The following is a 22,545-nucleotide window of genomic DNA, read 5'->3' as shown; positions in this document are numbered from 1 at the left end:
CACTCAATTACATTACTGTGGAAAACTGATCCCAGAGCAGCTAAGAGCTGCGGCTAAGAAGCTTACAGTTTACCGTCCGTGACACTTAGGAGGTGATGTGATTATGTACAGTAGTGTGTAACTTTTGACACCTGTGTGTATGGGTGTGTGTGTGTGTGTGTGTTCACTGCACGGATGGGGCAAAGGCGGAGGCCAAATTCGATGTGTCCAACACTAACGGTGAATATGGCGGTCTTGTCTTGTCTAGTCTTGTTAGGAGACACGTACAAGTACAACACTGGCTCTAATGGGTTTATGCAGCAGCTTGTGAGCTCCATGGTTCCATCTAACGGTTGAACGAGGAACTGCAGCGTCCTGTGACCAGGGGCGGCATAAGGTGGGGGGTTTGGGTTGTCGAGTTTGACGATTCATACAAGGGCCTGTGACCTAGCAGTAGGATCGTCTGATGGCTTCACTGGACATCAGCTCTAATAAATATTATATACAAATAATTTTGGACAAAGTATTTCTATTACTTTTTTAAAAATATATAAAAATGTAAGTAGAATTATTGAATAAAATACTGCTGAAATAACTAATTAAGATTAAACATAGTCTAAATTAATATAATCATATATTAATATTCACTTTTACCTAAAGCAGACAAAATACTGACCACTACTGAATCTCTCACCTCCCAGCTGTGGTGCTGGTGTCTTATCCCAGCATGCCTAGAGCCACAGGACATGCAATCACATCCAACCCAGTAGTGCCTATTCACCATGACCCGCTGTTGTGCCTCAGCACTGCGGCTGAACCAGCTGAGGATCTCAGCTGAGGATTCTAGCTGTGGGCCATGGACTGAAGACGCACATAATCACAACTCAAAGCAGAGCAGGACAGTGCGGCAGTGTGTGTGTGTGTGTGTGTGTGTGTAAGGGGGTTATTCTTAGAGCACTAAAACCTCACAATCACAACTTGCTGAGTGTGTGTGTGTGTGTGTGTGTTACTCACTCTGAACAGCTTGTGTGTCCGGGCTGTAGTAAATCTTCTCGTTGCACATGTTTCCCTCACAGCAACAGAAGAACACTTCGGGACTGTCCTTCCTCTCCACACACTCCCCGCTGCAGAGACAGAGAACAGCCGAGAGAATGAGGGGAGGAAAGAGAAAGTGTGTGTGTGTGTGTGTGCAGTCACGTGAATCAATTAAGACACCCCAAGAAACCTTTTTGTCTACGTTAACGTTGGGTGGGTGGGGTGGGGTGGTGATCATCAGTCAACATCCTGACCTCACTAACTTGTGCTCTTGTCACTGAATGCAATCAGATCCTCACAGCAATGCTCCTCCAAAATGTAGCAGAAAGCCTTTCTCACTGGACAGTAGAGACAGTTACTCCAACATAAGCAGGATACACTTATTAAATATCCTTGATATTGGAAGAGACAATGGATGGGAAGGTGTCCCAATACTTTTGTTTATTTCGTTTTTTGAAGGAGGGGGGAGCATCAAACAGTCATCTGTCTCTGTGTTGTAGCCAGCCTCTAAAGAAGAAACGATGAATGGGCAGGTGTCCCAATACTTTTGCCCATATAATATATGGCTCTATTGGTTATATGTCTCTCCTGGTTCTTCTACAGCCTACGGTGTGCGCTGATATTCACGACACTCTATGGAAACAGCCAGACGTCCTAGTCTACCTTGAGTGGACACAGTGGGTCTCAGGTCCTAATGTAGGGTTCATGCAGCTGCAGAGGTTCCTAGGGGAGTTCCTAAAGCAGTCGTATACCTGTCATAGCAGTTGACGTCATCCAGCCAGCAGCCTTGCTTGACGATCTCGATGGTTCCCGAGTTGTTCTTCCAGGTGGAGAAGCAATGCTGCCGTTTATCTTTCTCTCCGGAGCAGAGCTCGATGCCGCTGCGATTCGTCCGGTCTTTTTCCCAGCTCGTGTTGTAGAACACACACTCCTGTGTTTCTGAGCGGCCCAGGATTGCTCCTGAGAGAGAGAAGGAGAGAGAGAGAGATGTTAGCTGAGGTGTTCCAAATAAAGCCAAGTTTCAGGATAATCAATAGCGCCGAGCTCCGTGGGCAGTTATTAAAGAGAGATTGGATACGGAACATCACAACAACTTAAAGAAAAGCAAACAGGAATCAAGAAAAGCTTCGATCTTCTCAGGAGAGCCAAAACATACAGGTTTCTAATTGCTCTCACAGCACAAGGGATCTTACTACTCAGCATTAGGCAGGTGGTATTAATGTTATGGCAGATCGATTTATACACCAACACGCTCTTACGCTCTAGCTGCTGTCGAACCATTGGAAGCTGTGGTGGAAAATTTCCTGCAGTTAATTGGTTACATCATTTAATTGCTATCACTAAATTGACAAAAGAATTGGGACACCTGTTTATTCGATGTTTCTGCCAAAATAAAAGGATATTTATAAGGGCGTAGATCCTGCTTTTGTTGGAGGAACCGCCTCTAGGCTTTCTAATACATTCTGGAGCATTGCTGTGAGGATCTGATTGCATTCAGATGCAAGAGCGTTAGAGAGGTCAGGATGCTGGATGATCACCACCACCACCTCATCATCCCCAACTCTCTAAATAATCCCTAAATTACTGGATGCAGCACAAGGGATCCTACTACTCAGCATTAGGCAGGTGGTGTTAATGTTATGGCTGCGATGCTCAGATGACGCTCTGACTGCTGTGGAATCGCTGGAAGCTCTGGTGAAAAAATGTCCTGCAGTCGTTCCTGCAGTCGAATATGATCCCCATATCCTCAGCATTCCATTAATCACGATATGGACAAAAGTATTGGGACACCTGCTCATACGTTGTATTGGATTGGAGCACAAGGGAGACCCACTACTTAGCAGTGGGCAGGTGGTGTTAATGTTATGGCTGTGATGCTCAGACGAGGCTCTGACTGCTGTGCCATCACTGGAAGCTCTGGTGGAAAATGTCCTGCAGTCATGTTGGCGATAACCCACCCTCCTAACTCCTGTACACCCTTTTTTTGGTATTCTGCTTCATAAGATAAAACTTAAAAAAAGTAAAATGACATAGAAACTAAACTGAAATGTAAAACAAAATAATTTACATCTAAAAACATAAAACTGATTAAAATAAATATTAAAAAAACACAAATACAAACAGAAAACAAAAGTTAAACAACAACAATCCTGGTCTTGAGAGATCGATTAGAAAAAAAAAGAGAAAAAGAGAGATCCGCTCTGCTTGTCCCTTTTCCTCTGCCGTACATTCACCTGCCAGCTCCACCTGAACCTCCTGCGGGACCAAATATGACTCACGTGGCTCTCGTTCAATCAGTTACTCACACACACTCACACACACACACACCTGGCCGTGTGCCGAGTAATAGAGCAGTAGCGAGTGGGGTAAAGTCCAGCAGTGTGGGAGAGAATCAGCTCTTATACGCAGGAACTGCTGCTCTATAAAATGTAGGAATGTGATCCGCAGCTTCACACAACCACGGAGAAATTAGGCCGAAACGGGATACAGCTAAAACAAAGAAGGGAACACCACTGAAACTGAAATCACAGACAGATCAATCGCTGTTTTTGGGGCCGATATCGATCGTCTCGCCCTGCCTTTAATTGGTATCTGCGATTGGCCGATCGAGGGCGAGGCTAGGTGCCATAATAACATTAACCATTCCAGGCAAACTTGATAACACATCATCAGGCACAGATTCTGTAGCGTCCCTTTACTTTTTGGAATCGTCCACATTTAAAACTCTGAGATGTAGCACAGTATTCCATAAGCCTTCGGTTTCCGTACAGGACACACACTAAATTTCCATAAAATCGCTTTGTGTGACCACCTACATTCTGTTTTGCCTTCAGGTAGTGAGGGACCACCAGCATGGCGTGCAAATACTAAAGGGGGGGGGATTTCAGCAGGTGTTGGGAATACTGACGCCACCTCATCCTGAACTCCCCAACTCCTCCCAAAAGAGAACACAGGTACTCCACTGCTACACAGCTCAATGCTGGGGGGCTTTATACCCCTCTAGCCCACACCTGGTTCATGCCTATTCTTTAGGTATCTGCTCCAGAGAGTCCTATTCTATTGGCAGAATGTCTTCACAGGGACTAGATAAGCTGTGTGTGCACATCTGTGTCAGCAGCAATGGGTGCAGCTTAAAGTAGTTGAATCCATTCATTAGAAAAGGTGTCCATAAATATTTGGACATATAGTGTAGGTAGACAGTTCCAAGACCAGGAATTAGCAATGCTTTTGTGTGTTGTGTGCCTCTGGTTCTAAAAACACACATTCAAGCACACCTAACAACACACACACACACACACACACACACACACACACACACACACACACACACACACACTCATTCATTCATACGGCTGGGCCTAGTCCGGGGGTTTAAACAGGCTGTTTGCCTCGGCTCTCCAAGCTAATACAATATCATCCCTCAAAGACGTGAACCTCAACTGTCACTCACACACACACACACACTCACACTCACACACACACACACACACACACACACACACACACACACCCTCAAACACCTTCAGTTCATTTCCCAGAATAAACAGCAGGCCAGGTCAGGCCGAGGCTGAACAAACAGAGAGCGAGAAAAGCTACAGAAGTGCTTCATCATCATCATCATCATCAATCTGCAGAGAGAACACTGCGAGTCCACCTCCGCATCAACATGCCAACGGACACACCTGAGAAACACACACACACACACACACACACACACATATACATATATATATAAATAAATACACACACACCTACACACTGTTGCACAAGCTTGGGATCTGAACCTGAACACCTGAGGCCACACCTCTGGATACACCAGGATGTTCGCTTTGTGAAGTGCTGGCAGGATCTAAGGGCAAAAACGCTGGTCTTTAGGAAGTGCTGACTGAGGGATGTCATGGTAACCTGATTAAACTCCATTACATGATTTAAATATTTTTATTATATTTAGGTTTTATCAAGATTAATAATATAATAATAGTTTTCTGAGAGTCGCCAGTAATTACAGCAATAATTCAGCGAAAAATGAATTCCCGGATAATTTGTGGTTTGTAGCGGCTTTAATATGATTTCTGTAGGTTCTTAGAATGTTAATGTGTTTATCAAAACAACTGAATATGGCTTTTTGAAATATTATCATAATTTATATTTTTTATACTATGTATTTGTATACGACACATAATTACACTGATCTCACACGGTCAGTGTAATTATGTAGTGTATGTTTAGTGTATGTTATATGTGTGTGTGTGTGTGTGTGTATAATAGTATAAAAAATATAAATTATAATCATATTTTAAAAATCCATATTCAGTTGTTTATCAAAGCTCTGATTAGATTAGTCGATTAATACTCAAAAATACTCAGTATCATTTCTCAGTACATTACTAAAACAACCGTCACAGTCCCTGATAAAAAAAAACTCCAGCTACAGAGGTCTATTCACCCATACAGACCCTTAATATGCAGGTGGCCTGTGGTTTCTGCTACTAACCTCGGCGCTCCTGCTGGAATGGATGTGGCCCTGTTGTTGGTGCTTTCTGGTTAGGCCATTCCCATTGTATCTTACAGGAAAAACACTGACGTAATATGGTGAAGGATTCTTAAAAAACAGGCCTGTTATGACACATTCATCCTCTGACGAGCACCTTGGGCCACTTCCTCATACAATATTACAGCAATAATAGTAAAGGAAAACAAGCCTGCCAGCCCGAGTGAAAAAAGAGAGAAGTTGATCAATTTTGTGGACCATTTTATACAAATAAAAGCACAAGTTGTAGTCGATCATGAAGTTCAAAGTTTGTATTGGTGACTTTTACTTTACTTAGTGACTGTTCGTTTGTATTAGTGACTTATTCTGACATGGTTTGTTTGTTTGTGTAACTGACTTTTATTTTGATGCAGTCTTTTTGGTAGTTTGTATGTGACTTTTATCTAGACATGTTTGTATTAGTGACTTATTTTGACACAGCCTGTTCGTTTGTTCATCTTAGTTACTTTTATTTTGCCACTGTCGGCTGGTTCATTTGTATTAGCGACTTTTATTTTGCCGCTGTCGGCTGGTTCATTTGTATTAGCGACTTTTATTTTGCCGCTGTCGGCTGGTTCAATTGTATTAGCGACTTTTATTTTGCCACTGTCGGCTGGTTCATTTGTATTAGCGACTTTTATTTTGCCACTGTTGGCTGGTTCATTTGTATTAGCGACTTTTATTTAGCCACTGTCGGCTGGTTCATTTATATTAGTGACTTTTATTTTGTCACTGTCGGCTGGTTCATTTGTATTAGCGACTTTTATTTTGCCACTGTCGGCTGGTTCATTTGTATTAGCGACTTTTATTTAGCCACTGTCGGCTGGTTCATTTGTATTAGCGACTTTTATTTTGCCACTGTCGGCTGGTTCATTTATATTAGTGACTTTTATTTTGCCACTGTCGGCTGGTTCATTTATATTAGCGACTTTTATTTTGCCACTGTCTGCTGGTTCATTTATATTAGCGACTTTTATTTTGCCACTGTCTGCTGGTTCATTTATATTAGTGACTTTTATTTTGTCACTGTCGGCTGGTTCATTTGCATTAGTGACTTTTATTTTAACATGGTCAGTTTGTTTGGTCAGCTTAGTGACTCTTATTTTGACAGGGATAATGGATTATGGATCGGGTATGGGCTATTTTAATCCAGTTCTGAGTCTTCGTTTTAACCACGGTGTTCAGAGAGCGCCATCTGCTGGCCTCAAGGCCTCATTAACAGACACTGCCCCCAGTCTGCAGCAGCGCGGACGTTCTCAGAAGGTAAATAAAGGAGTGGAGGTTCTGCAGTGTGGAGCGATTTTACAGTGGAACCTGAAAACAGACCATAATATCTGACCCTTTATAAAACTCTCACTTTCACCAGCGGGAGAACCGGAGAACGCTTCAGGATCTAACAGAGACAGTAGAGAGACAGGTTCCCCAACCAAAGCAGGACAAGCTCTTTTTTCTAATACCCTTGATTTCAGAAGAAAACAACGAATAAGCAGGTGTCCCAAAACTTTTGTCTATTTAGTGTACACTGGTCAGAATGTGCATGCCTTGCGTGCGGTTATTTATCTAGTCCACTTGGCCTTTGACAGCGCAAGCATTTGCAAATTCCTTGTCCACATCCTCGTGATTCACATCTCCAGAACAATCAATCAAAGTCCACAAACTCCACCCTCTCCATAACCACCACGACCGCAGCAGGCCCCAGAACCACCACGACTATGGTTTTTGGGTCGAGCAGTTAACGCTGATGAGGCGAACGACGGCGTGCTTCATATACGAGCTGCTCTCCAGGGAAAGGCCGTAGAGATACGGCTGCTGCGAGCAAGACCAAAAAATCCCCAGCCGTGACAAAAGTATTGGGACACCTGCCCATTCAGTGCTTCTTCTGAAATCAAAGGTATTAAAAGGAGCTGATCCTGCTTTTGTTGGGAGTGACCGTCTCTACCGTTCAAGGCAGAAGGCTTTCTACTAGATTTTGGAGAAGCACTGCTGTGAGAATTTGATTGCATTCGATCAGTAACAAGAGCATTAGTGAGGTCAAGATGATCCCACCTCATCTTCCCCAACTCCCTCAACTCATCCAACTCACAAAAGTATTGAATGGAGCACCAACCAACCATCATTCCACAGCTCAATGCTGGGGGGCTTTACACCCCTCCAGCCCACGCCTGGCATTAGGCAGAAAGGTGCCAACAGGCTCAAGCATCTCTGCTCCAGAGGGTCCTATCCTACTGGTAATCTCTCTCCACAGGGACTAGACGAGCTGGGATGCGGGATGCGTTCGTTAGATAGGGTGTCCACAAATATTTGGACACACAGAGTCTAACATTTTTGCATTGATACTAGAGCTTGTTTGCTGCAAAGCTGTCCCTGAATCCAGGCCTTGAGCCTCACACCGTGCACTCGCGACCTCAGCGGATCAATCTAAACAAACATGCACGCGAACGGATTACCGGCAAAGCACCAGAGAGAGTCCGAGAACTTGGGATGCGACCCAATAAAGAAACCCTGGCAGTTGTCTGGCAGCAAACAGAGATACAGCTCTGAAACACAGCACGGTCAACAGCTGCAGTGTGCAGTGCGATGGGAACGTGGAGTAAAGGAAGCGGCATCCGTAAATCAGCGCTGTTTAAGTAATTAAATGTACTCAAGCCGGGTTTACGAGACAAGCAGGGAAAAAACGGGATGCCATTTAGAGATGTAGAGCAACATCGAGCTCCGCTAACGCCACCAGATAAAGACACAATAAAGCTTTTTTATGGAGCTAAACTGAATATTAGCCACCAGACGACCTGCTATCCCTCCTCTCTCTCCCTCTTAGATAGGCAGCGGCAGTGGAGCGCTTTGTCGGAGAGGACCGGAGGGCTGATTAGGAAGGACTCCACTCAGTCTGGAAAGAAAACCGCTCTCCAGTCCCAGCTATGCCACGCTGCTCCTCTTGTTCATTGTCCTAAATGTCAGTGCACAGTAATCAGCCAAGATCTACTGAAGAGTTAAAACTGTCCTGCGGGAGGGACGCTCTCGGAAAGCAGCTTTCTCCTCCTAGGAAGGAGCTACGATTGCAAAACTGGGGAGATTTGTTATCCTTGCATCATTTCAGTGATTCATGCCAGCCTGAACTTTGTCTATAGGGAGGACCATGGGTGACATTTGGGGAATTTGCTCCCCCTTAAATGTTTGTCAGCTCATTTTGATAGAAATATTGATAATCTGGAAACTATCTACTTAAATCAGAGACTGAACTCGCCGAACAGAGACGACACTAAGGGGCAGCCAAGTAGTGATAATATCGTAAATCGCAAAAAATAATAGCTAAAATACATAGCACAGCACAGCCCAGAGATGGACACACCTGTCCGTGTTTTGCCACAGACGTCTCTGCGGCCACAGGATTAATTGGGACCGAGAGGCAGCGCCATGCTAGCATCGACGACTAAGATGCGGGAGTCTCGACTCAGACGATTTCCAAAAATATAACACTGGCAAATGTGTGTCTGCCTCTAGTGTGAGTAGTGTTTTCTGCTGCTTTAGACTTAGACATCTTAGACATCTTGGCTCACCAATTGATAATTTGCTTGCTGTAGGATTAATAGGACTCAATGATTGCTGGGATTGCTAGGACTCATTGAGATTGCACAGGATTGCTAGGACTCATTGGGATTGCACAGGATTGCTAGGACTCATTGGGATTGCACAGGATTGCTAGGACTCATTGGGATTGCACAGGATTGCTAGGACTCACTGGGACTGCATAGGATTGCTAGGACTCACTGGGACTGCATAGGATTGCTAGGACTCACTGGGACTGCATAGGATTGCTAGGACTCACTGAGACTGCATAGGATTGCTAGGACTCATTGGGATTGTGTAAGATTGCTAGGACTCACTGGGACTGCATGGACTCACTGGGACTGCGTAGGATTGCTAAGACTCACTGGGACTGCATAGGATTGCTAAGACTCACTGGGACTGCATAGGATTGCTATGACTCATTGGGATTGTGTAGGATTGCTAGGACTCATTGGGATTGTGTAGGATTGCTAGGACTCATTTTTTGATTGTGTAGGATTGCTAAGACTCACTGGGACTGCGTAGGATTACTAGGACTCACTGAGATTGCAAAGGATCGCTAGAATTCTAAGGTCACCATCTCAATGCAAAAAACACAAGATCGTTGACTCTGGGACGATACCATCACCAGCTTCCCCAAGCCAAGTCATACGGGATCATGCAAACTACTCTTCGAAGTTCTGCTATGAGTGTAGAATAGCTTCTGGAGGTCTGTGTATTCATAGCTAATGAATACAAGCAAATCCAATTTGGGGCCACACAAGCCTAGCTGCTCTTACTGGAATTCAGCCGTAGCGTAGCGTAGTGATAATGGAGCTGCTTGCACTGAGCTCATCTCTGGGCCATCTCTTGATTAAGAATATATTCATTACTGCCAGAGGCCTGAGACTGCAGGAATTATCTCTGGTTCATGGACTTGCCATTATCTGAATTCTAGAAGGAATGCACAGGAATGTCTGGCAGTGTGTCAAACGGACAGGCTTTACTGCGTTTGGGTTTAAGAGCTACTCAGCACAGAGCTGTATTTGAAAAGGGCCGTTTAATCACCATTAAACAAACCAGCGTGAAACTGTAAAGAACTCTCCAAGCGCAATGTGTAGGAGGATCGGAGCGCTGCGCAACTGCTGCGACTTTTTTACGAAATCTTCCTTTTTCCGTAATCTGCTCCGGAAACGGTGAGAAAAAAGTGTGGAGGCACATTAAAGATACTAGAGTGGTGTTTTTGGTGATTGGATCAAGTTCGGACTTTACTTGACGACATGGAGGGCCAGGTTTTTAACCGTCCGGAACGCTGCAATCAGATTATGATGTAAACATTACCCTCCAACCACATCCGGGCTGATATCAACAGAATGTGCTAGGACTCGCTGGGATTGTTAGGACTCGCTGGGATTGTGTAGGACTGCTAGGACTCATTGATTGGTAGGACTCACTGGGATTGGTAGGACTCGCTGGGATTGTGAAGGATTTCTAGGACTCATTGATTGGTAGGACTCGCTGGGATTGTGAAGGATTTCTAGGACTCATTGATTGGTAGGACTCGCTGGGATTGTGAAGGATTTCTAGGACTCATTGATTGGTAGGACTCGCTGGGATTGTTAGGACTCGCTGGGATTGTGTAGGATTGCTAGGACTCATTGGTAAGACTCGCTGGGATTGTTAGGACTCGCTGGGATTGTGTAGGATTGCTAGGACTCATTGGTAGGACTCGCTGGGATTGTTAGGACTTGCTGGGATTGTGTAGGATTGCTAGGACTCATTGGTAGGACTCGCTGGGATTGTTAGGACTTGCTGGGATTGTGTAGGATTGCTAGGACTCATTGGTAGGACTTGCTGGGATTGTTAGGACTCGCTGGGATTGTGAAAGATTTCTAGGACTCATTGATTGGTAGGACTCACTGGGATTGGTAGGACTCGCTGGGATTGTGAAGGATTTCTAGGACTCATTGATTGGTAGGACTCGCTGGGATTGTGAAGGATTTCTAGGACTCATTGATTGGTAGGACTCGCTGGGATTGTGAAGGATTTCTAGGACTCATTGATTGGTAGGACTTGCTGGGATTGTTAGGACTCGCTGGGATTGTGAAGGATTTCTAGGACTCACTGGTAGGACTCGCTGGGATTGTTAGGACTTGCTGGGATTGTGTAGGATTGCTAGGACTCATTGGTAGGACTCGCTGGGATTGTTAGGACTTGCTGGGATTGTGTAGGATTGCTAGGACTCATTGGTAGGACTCGCTGGGATTGTTAGGACTTGCTGGGATTGTGTAGGATTGCTAGGACTCATTGGTAGGACTCGCTGGGATTGTTAGGACTTGCTGGGATTGTGAAAGATTTCTAGGACTCATTGATTGGTAGGACTCACTGGGATTGGTAGGACTCGCTGGGATTGTGAAGGATTTCTAGGACTCATTGATTGGTAGGACTCGCTGGGATTGTGAAGGATTTCTAGGACTCATTGATTGGTAGGACTCGCTGGGATTGTGAAGGATTTCTAGGACTCATTGATTGGTAGGACTTGCTGGGATTGTTAGGACTCGCTGGGATTGTGTAGGATTGCTAGGACTCATTGGTAGGACTCGCTGGGATTGTTAGGACTTGCTGGGATTGTGTAGGATTGCTAGGACTCACTGGTAGGACTCGCTGGTAGGACTCGCTGGTAGGACTCGCTGGGATTGGTAGGACTCGCTGGGATTGTGTAGGATTGCTAGGACTCGCTGGTAGGACTCGCTGGGATTGTTAGGACTTGCTGGGATTGTGTAGGATTGCTAGGACTCACTGGTAGGACTCGCTGGTAGGACTCGCTGGTAGGACTCGCTGGGATTGGTAGGACTCGCTGGGATTGTGTAGGATTGCTAGGACTCATTGATTGCTAGGATTGCTGCACCTTACAGTGCAAATAAACCAACTAATTGATTAACAATTAAGTTCCTTTTTTCCATAATCTACTTCGGAAACAGTGAGAAGAAGTGTAGAGGCACATTAAAGAGACGTTTTTGGTGATTGGATCAAGTTCAAATTTCACTTGACGACATGGAGGGCCAGGTTTTTACCCGTCCGGAACGCTGCAATCAGATTATGATGTAATCGGGTCCCTCTAACCACATCCGGGCTGGAATCAACGGAATGTGTTTTCCGTGTCCGGATACAGTTAGGCAAGCTGACACTCGTCTGTTGGAAAAGTTAAGAAGAGCGTGCGGGCGCTTATTTACCAGTAGATGATCGACCACAGCTGGCAGTATTCCAACGTGCGTTCATCAAAACTGGCCACGATCTTCCGCCTGAAACCACACCCACTTCTTCTCTGTTGTGTCCAAAAAGTCCTGTCCTCTGGACAGTAGTGGACAGCACAATCGGATCTCATTTGATTAATGCATTCGGATACTTTAGCTTGCACTCATTGCTGACATACACACACACACACAGCTGGTCTAGCCGCTATAGAGCAGTACTGCCAATAGAATAGGACTCTCTGGAGCCTATTCACGCCAGGCGTGGGCTAGAAGGGAATAAAGCCCCCAGCAGGGAACTGTGGAGCAGTGGAGGAACTGTGTTCTCGGGGATGATGTACGGTGATCCATCCAATACATTTGGGATGAGAAGGGAAGTCGGGCAAGAGTTGGATGAGGCTAGGTCCCAATACTTTTGTCCATATCGTGTATATCCACATGCTATCTGGATATGAAACACGAGCTAAGGCAAGGTGTAAACAGCCTGTCAGTTATTCTCACGTAATAATTCTGGTCTATTTCTAGATGAAAATATTTCTGAAACATAAAACACTCCACACACATCCCATTTAAACCATTACATGCTGGTGGTGCGACCGAACAGAGCGAAAACAGCAACGATGAAAGGAAGTCAACACCGACTGTTTCTTAATCACCATCATTCACTGAAACTGAGCCACATTAAGATACAGGTCAGGCCTTATGAAGACGTTTGTGTGGGAGACCACTATATAAGGCCCTGGCTCTGCAGCAAAAGCTGAAAGCTACTCAAAATCTGTCCATCTGCTCTTGCTATGCCTGTCCCCGGCTCTGGCTCGGGCTCGGGCCCACGCTCCGTCATTGTCTCCTTCGCTTGGCTTGTAGTGAAGGAAACAGGATTAAGTGAAAGGGAAGTGCTTTGACAAATTGCCAGTGTGGTTCATTCATTCCCGGCCTGTGCCGGGCTCCGTGCTGCAGAAGCCTGCGACGGGGCTCGGGGACTACGCCACTTTTGGCTGCTGATGGAAGACTTAGCCGCACCTGCGCGCCTGCCGGAAACCCGGCCTGTCATAACCCGGGCCGAGCGAAGGGGAGACGAGAGTTACCGGATTCCTACCCACCCCCACCACCCCCCTCTCCGGGAGCACTCTCTAGGTGAGGAAGTGACAGGTAGAGGCATTTAGACATGACAGGTGTGGCAGCTCTCAAAGAGCAGCGCTAAATATTTTAGCACGCCTCTGCTGCGACGCAGGAAGTGTCGCGTGTCCTTGGAGCAGAGCGAGCGTTGTGCGAAAGGCTTTCAAGCAGCAAAACGAACCCATCGCATTAATCAGGCGCCGCTTTGTGGGTCTGAATGCCTTTAAAACAATACACAGAAGAGCATGTCGGGATTCCCTGGAGGGGAGGGGGGTGATCTGGGGAACTGTCAAGCAGATGCTGGGTTTGAAAGGGGAGGTACAATACAGTTAGGGTGAACATCTTCATGGTTGCACTGAGGTCCCACTAGAAACAGCCTTCATCCAGAATCCATCCAGAAAGTGTGAATTTGATTGTGATTGGATGAGAAGTATAAACATCTACCATTCTGACTCCCTATTGGTTTATAAGAGATCCATCACACCTGCACACGTCCCGTCACTCTCCAGCGAGCTCACAGCAGACGTCTGTAGTCTAGTATGAAGACTGTGTCCGTGGCAGAGACTCAAGAGACCTGCAGTGAAACGTCCCGACTGAGCCCCACATTTACCTTCCAATAAAGCTTATTGATCACACGCCTCTGAAGTCTGACTTTCTGCAGCATTACAAAACTTCTAGACAACGACTCCTCATATTTTCCTCCATGAAGCTCATGTTGATGCTCAGTAGAGCACAGAGACGCTCCTTTAATAGAGCTGATATTACTGAAATGCTTCATTTTCAATGGGCAGATCTGCAGCTGAAACAGGAGCCTAGTGCAGCCCAACATTTTCAACATCAACATTTTAATAGATCATTCTCCTCATTATGGCTTTTAGATAATTTTTGGGGAAGGGGGGGGGGGGGTAGTGCAATATAGACAGACCCCTGTGGTGCGGCCTAAGCTTTCGGCCTTTGTTTTCCTTCCATTACTTTTACTTTTCTACTTGAAGTCGTTCTGAAACCAGTACTTTTACACTTTTACTGGAGTAAAAAACTTCAGTTGATACTTCAGCTTCTATAAAAGTCTTTTAAACCCTAGTATCTCCACTCACTTCTACCTGAGGAATGAGTGTGAATACTTTTGACACTTTTGGTGAAAGCACACATACTGAGCAATCCAGGCAAAATTTTCCTGGGTGGCCTTGAGGATCTTGAGAAAAGAAACTTGAGAAAAGGTGTCTCGCTTGAGGAATTGTAGGTGGGGTAGGTGTCCCAATACTTTTGTCAATATAGTGTCGGTTGACTTTCTTACTAAACCGTGATGATTATAATAGTTATCCTCGTGATCTTTCATGTACCTACTCTCAAGTTGCATAGGAATTGCGTCAGGCCTCTCAAACCTGCCAATGGCTGGCTCAAAGTTTCACAGGCCAACCTGGGTTGTTTATTTATGGGAGGCAATGGCTTCAGGGGTTAAAGAGTATACTTTGACCAAGTGTGCTGCCTCGGCTAGCGCTGAATACAACCAAACACAGGGCTGTGGGGCGTTACGCTCTGATTCATAGCCTGCCACCTTTCGCTTACAGCCATGTCAGCTTTTTGGATGAGCTGTTCCTTCAAGAGCTCTGAGCTGTTGTTGTAATGGAGCGGCAGTTGGTTCAAATCCTGGGTGGGGCGCCGAAGAATTTGGTCTCAGGCCTCAGAGCACTGCTGTTGTGCTTGCCCTGAGCGAGAAGGTCAGCAAGTCTCTTTAACCTGACCCAGTCCGTAAGTCCTTATTTCATACAAAACTCGAGTGACAACATCAAGTACAGAGAGAACAGCAAGGCCACAAAGCGCTGGTCGGGACCCAGGAGACACCAAACATCAAAACCCGAAAGAAGAACGGACTGAACTCGGATGCTGATCCAGTCCAATCAGGCAAGTGAACCTACTCGGACTCTGCAGTCGATTGGGTGACCAGCATTTGACAGGTACGGTAGTAAATAGGTCGTAAAAGGACTTTCCCTCCCCTCAGACATGATATTGCATCCTATTTCAGTAAAAGGCTGCAATCCCTAAGCACTGTTAGGCCTACTGTCATCCCCCCAGCCCTTACCGAGCGGGACAAGCCAATCTGAAGACAACTCTGGCTGAGGCTGAAACAATCAGCAGAGGGTTTAAACCTGAAGTCAGCGACCAAAAGCCTAAAAGCTCCAATTACACCCTTCTGGCATCAGGAGAGAGAGCAGTAGAGAGAGACAGAGGGAGGCTTGGCTCTCATTAATTTGAGGTAGAGCTGCTAGCTGGAACAATGCAGTGATTCTGGGACCGCCTGGCATCATTTCGGTCGTTCTGTCAATCAAACTGCCAAAATAAGCCAATTAGAGTCGGCCGTACTACTGTTCAACAATCAAACAATCAAACTGTGGGGACGCTCAGAGAAGGAACGCCGGCCTAAAAAACCCACTCACAGCAACTTCCTCTTACCTCCAATTTCATCACTTCCATTTCCCCAATGTATCCCCCCTCCCCACCATCAACAGGAGCTCGAGACTCACCTCTGAGACTCACCTCTGAGGGTACATGTACTGAAATGTACAGCGTATCTCAACACCGATCAGCCTCAACATTAGCACCACCTGCCTGATACCGAGCAGGGCCCACCAACAGCTCTGACCATTCCAGTCATGACCTCTGAAGGTGTTGCGGGGTGTCTGGCACCAAGATGTTAGCAGCAGATCCCATTAAAGTCCTGCAAGTTGTGACGTGGGTGGGTGGATCGCATCAATGAGCCTTAGGTTCACCGGCTGTCCTTTCTTGGACCATTTGTGGTAGATACTGACCACTGCATTGACCTGCCTGATGTTTTGGAGATGTTCTGACCCAGCCGTGTAGACATCACAATTTGGGCCTTGTCAGAGGGGCTCAGATCCTTATGCCGGCCCCATTTTGCCCTGCTTTAAACACATGTGCAGCATCGCCGGGCAGCCGACAGCCGACAGCATGGCTAATTGTGCTCTCTCTGAATCCGGCCACCGATGGCAAAGCGGCATAGCTGGGGATTTGACCTTGCAACCTCCTGTACATAGTGGTGGTACATTAGATGGCGGAGCCACGCGAGCCACTCTGAGCCCCCTTTTGTATTTATGTTAACCTGCATTTTCCATCCAACAGTATGGGGACAGAATCAGAGACAAAGGAGAGACTGAAAGGAGGAGACAGAGAGAGAGAGAGCGTGAGAGAGCACGAGCGAGACAGAGGTAAAGGTTGTATTACATACAACAACTGGTGGAAGGGACAAGGGCTGGGAGAGAGAAGTCTCCGAGCTGTTCAACATTTCTGCTGACAGACATCTTTGACCCCTCTCAATAATTCAGCGAGCTCAAAAGATTCCCACTCCAGCAGTACAATCTCAAACACACACACACACACACACACATACATCACAGAGAGAGAGAGAGAGAGAGAGAGAGAGGGGGGTTGAGTGAGATCAGAAGAAAGTGGCTGAATGTTTTACAGTGTTTGTCGTTTATGAAATAAATATGATGTTTTTGCTCAAAACGCCCGACTGACAGTCAACTTACTTAAAGCTCTTTAATCTACTATTCAAAGCTCAGCGGAGGGAGTAGCACACGCATACAACCAAACACCACCACGCCACCGACTACTAACCAATACATGGTCAGGTCCGATAGGATAAAAAAAACTCCCAGTATGCCCATAGCTGTTCTATGGCGTTTAACTATAGCGGCAAAGGCACACGACCAACCTACACTGCATGTCCAAATGTTTGTGGACACCCCTGCTGCACCCATAGCAGACACTCATATAGCTTGTCTAGTCCCTGTAGAGAAGTACTGCCAGTAGAATAGGACTCTCTGGAGCAGATAATACACATATTCCTAGTAGCACCATGCTGCCTAATAATGCCAGACCCAGTAGAGGGGTATAATAAAGCCCCCCAGCATTGAGCTGTGAAGCAGTAGAAGAACTGTGCTCTCTGGAATGCTGGCTGGTGCTTCATCCAATACTTTTGGATGGGAGGAGTTGGCGAGTTGGGAACGAGTTGGGCTGGTGATCATAATCGGCAGGACCAAACTGGTAGAAAAAGGGTAAAAAAAAAAAAAAAAAAAAAAAAAAAAAAGAAATATATATATATATATATATATATATATATATATATATATATATATATATATATATATATATATATATATATATATATATAGTTCTTCTACGGCCTTGTTCAAAGGACCCTCTGTAGGACCGTTATTCCCTAAGAGTATACGGTCATTTCTTAGAAATGGTGCGCAAGGTCAATTTAAGACCATGATAATCGCTCCATCAGGCTGAGCCACATCTGGGTCGGTCGCAGACTTGTGGCCGGAGAACTTGGCGATGACCCAGGAAGTCATGGGTTCGATCCTGACTGATAGCATCCTGCTGCGGTCAGTGTGCCCTTAAGGGAAAAGCACTTAACCCGCCGAGCCGCTCCACAGAGGCTGACCCTGTAAATGGCATCTGTGAGCCACTCTGGACAAGAGAGCCTTCTAAACGAATACGATTCACTGTAATGTCCTTTTCAGGAAAAAGACAGCGGAAGGAAGGGCGGCATTTCCTAGTCACAAACATATTAATATTCTGTATCTGAAGGAAATTACGCATCGTGTATCGCGTCCTATTCAGAAGCGCTACGCTCAAATTCTTGAAAGAACGCGGTAGCAGTTTCTCCAACGGATCTCAATCTGTCGCAGCTGCAGCATATGGCCAATTACCACGGCCAGTAATTCGGATGCGTCTCCCGGTGCTTCGCGAAAGGAACAGAACACCTGTTGACTTGAACACGTGTTTGATAGAAGATAATAGACAGGGGATATATACACCGATCAGCCATAACATTAGCACCACTGACAGGTGACGCGGAAAATGTTCATTATCTTCACATACAGTGCGGGATGACTGGGTCAGAACTGGGTCCTCCGGACAGGATCAGTAGCTTCCAAAACTGCTCCAAGAAAAGAACAACCGGTGAACTGGAAACATGATCATGGACACCATGAGGCTCACTGACTGATGCGGTCCATCATGTAGGCCCCACCGCACCCCACCTGGTTGGTTCTGGTCTTGGACTGCTTTTGGTAGGTACCTGCCTGATGTTTTGGAGATGCTCTGACCCAGTCATCGTCTAGGAGGCCGCATCACAGTTTGGGCCTTGTGAAAGTGGCTCAGATTCTTACGCTTGCCCATTTCTCTAGCCTTTATCGCCTTCAAGAGCTGACTGTTCACTTGCTGCCTAATATGTAGGTCCCACCTTGACGGATGAAGCCACTGTAGACGATAATAATCAATATTTTTGATTATGAATCACCTCACCGGTCATCCCTAGTTTTAGTGCGGGTTTCACTCCTCTCACGACTCTCTCGCTTCTCCACTTTCTGGGTTGTGCTCAGCCCTCCACCGCACTCACTGCCAGCAATAAAAAGTCAGATATTGTGTGATCCCAAGTGGGACGGTGTGTAATTCTCGACAATTCGCCAAAATTAAATAAATAAAAGTTTGTATGTGTGTATATATATAGTTTCATGAAATCATGAGGTGTATGAGAGTCTTTAAGGAAATGGAAAAATACAAGCTCTGCACTGAAAAGGAGACATAGGGCGAAGGTTTCACAAGCGTATCCCTCCTTTTCCCTGAAGGAATAACTTATTAACTGCTGAACTGGCTGCACATAAAACTGGCAGGGGCCGCCTTAACTTCAGCACATCCCAAAACCGGACTATTCTCCAACCCCGTCCAATAATGCATGTACAAATAAAGCACCAGCAAAAGTGAACCTCCCGACCATACCCCTAAAAAAACAAAAAAGGGACACAATAAAAGACGAGGCTGTATGGACAGCATTGAGGCCTTTCAGGACGAACAGAAGCATTTGCGAGACAACCAACTGTTTGTGTTAGCAAATTGAGCAGGTTCCTTCATCATGTACACGCTATTGCTAATTCCTGAGCCAAACACACAAGCTTTGTGCCCTCAAACGTCAAGATGTACTTCAATTTCCCATTAATTATAGTATATTCGTTTCAGAGTAGCTGAGTCACCTTTAAAATACTGGGAGAATTTGAACCTGCAGTGTTTATTGAGCCCAAAAAACACGATCTCCGAGAAACTACCATACCATTTTTCTCATGTGTCATTAGTACACGACCAAATCTCTATAATTTTCAGGATTACATGTGTGTGACCTTGTTTACATGATAAATGTATTAAAAAAAAGCCTTATATATTTGTGTGTGCCCCTCAGTTGGACTTACCACCCCGTCACACAAGCTCATTTTGTCTCGAAATAATGTACTGTTGCTTTAAACGGCATCGCAAACAGGAAGTGACATCATTTGAGGCTTCATTGAAGCGGCCAAGAACAAACAAGGCATTTACATTGTTTACGTATAGCTTTTTACGTTAGACAGGGTGCGTCAAGCATGAACCAACCACCCTGTCATGGGAAACTGTCTGGATTTCCCAAATGGATTGGTATGGGTATGTGTGCTAGGTCGGGAACTTGGTCACATGGAGACCCTGCAGACATTTGGGATGAAATTTACCACCCAGTCACATTTTTATTGTGAATATGGCTCCCGTGTCTGAATAGGAAAGGGATAATATTAATGAATTTTATGCCTCAGGTAGGAAAAGAGGTTTTTAGAGGATAAACGTGGAAATAAATGGCACTCGACTCCTGAATAATAAGGATAAAAGGTTGAAAAAGAGGCCTAAAGGTGGAAGAGCTTAAACCTAAAATGAGTAGAGAGAGAGAGAATGAGAATGCGAAAGAGCAGAGAGTTTGAAAGGCAGGCCTCTTTCCATAGGGGCGGTAAACAGCAGAACTCTTGCCGCAGAATCTGATCTCTTAATCCAGGCTGGAATGCAGCGCAGCCGATCAGTCTCCACTTCAATTACACTGCAGGGCGGCAGCTGTCCCGGCACAAAACACCCCCGCTGAAACTGTACTCCCACACTGTACGCGAGACACTAAATACCCAAATCCAAACACCAATACTGTACTTTTTACTGTACGCTCGGTCTCAGTTGCGGCCATGGTGACGAGCTCTAAGACGACGTCTGGATCTGATGTCCTGCTATGGGGTGTAGGATGGCACGGGAGGTTGGGGGGTATTCTAACCTCTTTTTAATCTACTAGCCTCTATTAATAACGACGAAGCCTCACTGATACAGTTACGTTTACTTGATAGACAATCAACCAGCCGTCCCAGTCCTGCTCAAGACGAGCTTCACTCTTTTCAGGTCAACAACCACCTGAGGTCAGCAACCTGGCTGCTGTGGTTATCAGGCTAGGTCCTGAAGGCCACGGTCCTGCATATCTTCCGCTGGATTGCAGATTGAGCTGGATTAGTTATGTGCTGGTTGCAGAGAATACCTGAAACCTGTGCCGGACAGTGGGTCCAGTATTCCAGCTAGGGCTGTCCTGTCTTTACCCCCCTTACCATCGTTTAATGTCATCTGGTATTAAACTAGTCATACATGGGGACAGAATACCTCCCTATCCCCAGACCATCAACACCTCACCCACCTCAGCAGCATTCTGCCACTCCACCCAGATGCTAGCAGTGAGGGCGCCCTGAAACATAAACGCTGACCTCGTCTCCTCACTGCGCTGCATTCATTCCTGCCTCCAGATCTGCCTTCTCCACTCCTCTGCTGCCCAGTCAACAGCGCTCTGCATTCCTGCCTGGTGCCCTTCAGGCCAGCCAGCCTGCACATAGCGGTCATTCTTCCTGCTCAACCCTGCAGGAGAGCGCCTCTGAACGGCTCTTTAACATAAACCAGGGGCAGCGTCTGGAGTTCAATGCACAGAGCGGTGCGATAAGGGCCGAGGGGGCAGGTTTAAGGGGCCTGGATGGCATAGGGAGAAGGCGGGGGTGGATAATTTAGTGGGCACTGTGGGAAGGCTTGCGCAACAGGAGCTTAGGAAGCATATGGGCCTGCTTCATTAGGAGCTGGAGAAGATTCAGCAGTACTGGAGTCCTGGAAAGCACAGGGCAATCACTAATAGTGGACTGGGCGGAGTGGACTAAGCTTACAACGTGCAGAACTGGCAAATTCTTGATTCTTGGGAAGACATGAAAGACAGATTTACAAGTGTTAACATGCAATTTAGCGTTATCGCCAAAGCCGGAACAGCTAGCTTCAGTAGGGCGCTACCTTTACTGCACTATACTTAAAGCAGCATTATGCAAGAATTGGGATTTCACGCTCCTGGGCTCCGCCCTATAGTCGGGAAGTGGAATTTGTGCTTTGAGCCACCACTAAAGGACACATGCATTCCTGGACAAGCTGAAAGATATTCATATTGAAAGATATCACCGTGAAACTGTGGACATAGTTCGGGCGAGTGTTGTCCTACACGCTTCTCCAAAGTTACATAGTGCCGTTAGCTGCGTTCAGAGTGCAGACAGGCAATGATAGAGGCGCTATTCTCCCTATTTAAAATTTTAAGCTGCTATGTCAAGGTAAAAATGCTACATATTGCTGCTTTAACATCACTGAACCACCCGTCTCCTCTGTTTTCACCATGCAATAAGTCCATAGCCATGTGTATGTGGGTTATAGCAATCTGTTTTAAAAAAAAAATTTGGTTATTAATAGGGATCTGATCTGATCTGATCTGATCCAGGCATTTTTACTGGATCGGGAATAGACTTTTAAGGCTGTTAAGGCTCCAATCCACTTCTGATCATTAGGTTTGCTGCAGCAGAGTGCCATCTGACGTCCTCTAGGCGTTGTTAATAGACATAATTTTTTATAGAATCACAAAAAGATCTGATCTGCTTGGTCCGATTCAATATTAAGAGTTTCAGAATGTGAGTGTGTTTGTGTTTGGGGGGCACTTTTTATTTGGGCACTTTTTCTGCTACTGCTCCTGCTATTACTACTACTTCTATTACTAGTAGAAGTAGTAACAGTAAAGCAATACTGTAGAGTACAGGCTCCAGCACCCCTGGAGCAGAGAGGGTTATTAGCAGATCCCACAGCCCTGTGATCCATAACTCTGCAGTCTAACCACTGAGCCACCACCGTCCAAGTAGTACCTACCTTCAGAGCTCTGAA

At 45.8% G+C, this 22,545-nt stretch overlaps 1 protein-coding gene across 2 annotated transcripts in view; it reads right to left on the bottom strand.

Moving 5' to 3' along the window:
• Window positions 1-22,545, bottom strand: part of LOC140559843 (activin receptor type-2A) — a 53,784-nt gene that overhangs the window by 14,751 nt on the left and 16,488 nt on the right. For both annotated transcript variants that reach the window (XM_072683524.1, XM_072683525.1), the window contains exons 2-3: window positions 1,767-1,974; window positions 994-1,103 (exon numbers count right to left, since the gene is read on the bottom strand). In XM_072683524.1, the coding sequence (XP_072539625.1) occupies window positions 994-1,103; window positions 1,767-1,974 (318 nt within the window). The remainder of the gene's footprint in view (window positions 1-993; window positions 1,104-1,766; window positions 1,975-22,545) is intronic.

The sequence above is a fragment of the Salminus brasiliensis genome, chromosome 7 (assembly GCF_030463535.1).
Source record: "Salminus brasiliensis chromosome 7, fSalBra1.hap2, whole genome shotgun sequence".
NCBI lineage: Eukaryota > Metazoa > Chordata > Actinopteri > Characiformes > Bryconidae > Salminus > Salminus brasiliensis.
This window is presented reverse-complemented; position numbering and strand designations above follow the sequence as displayed.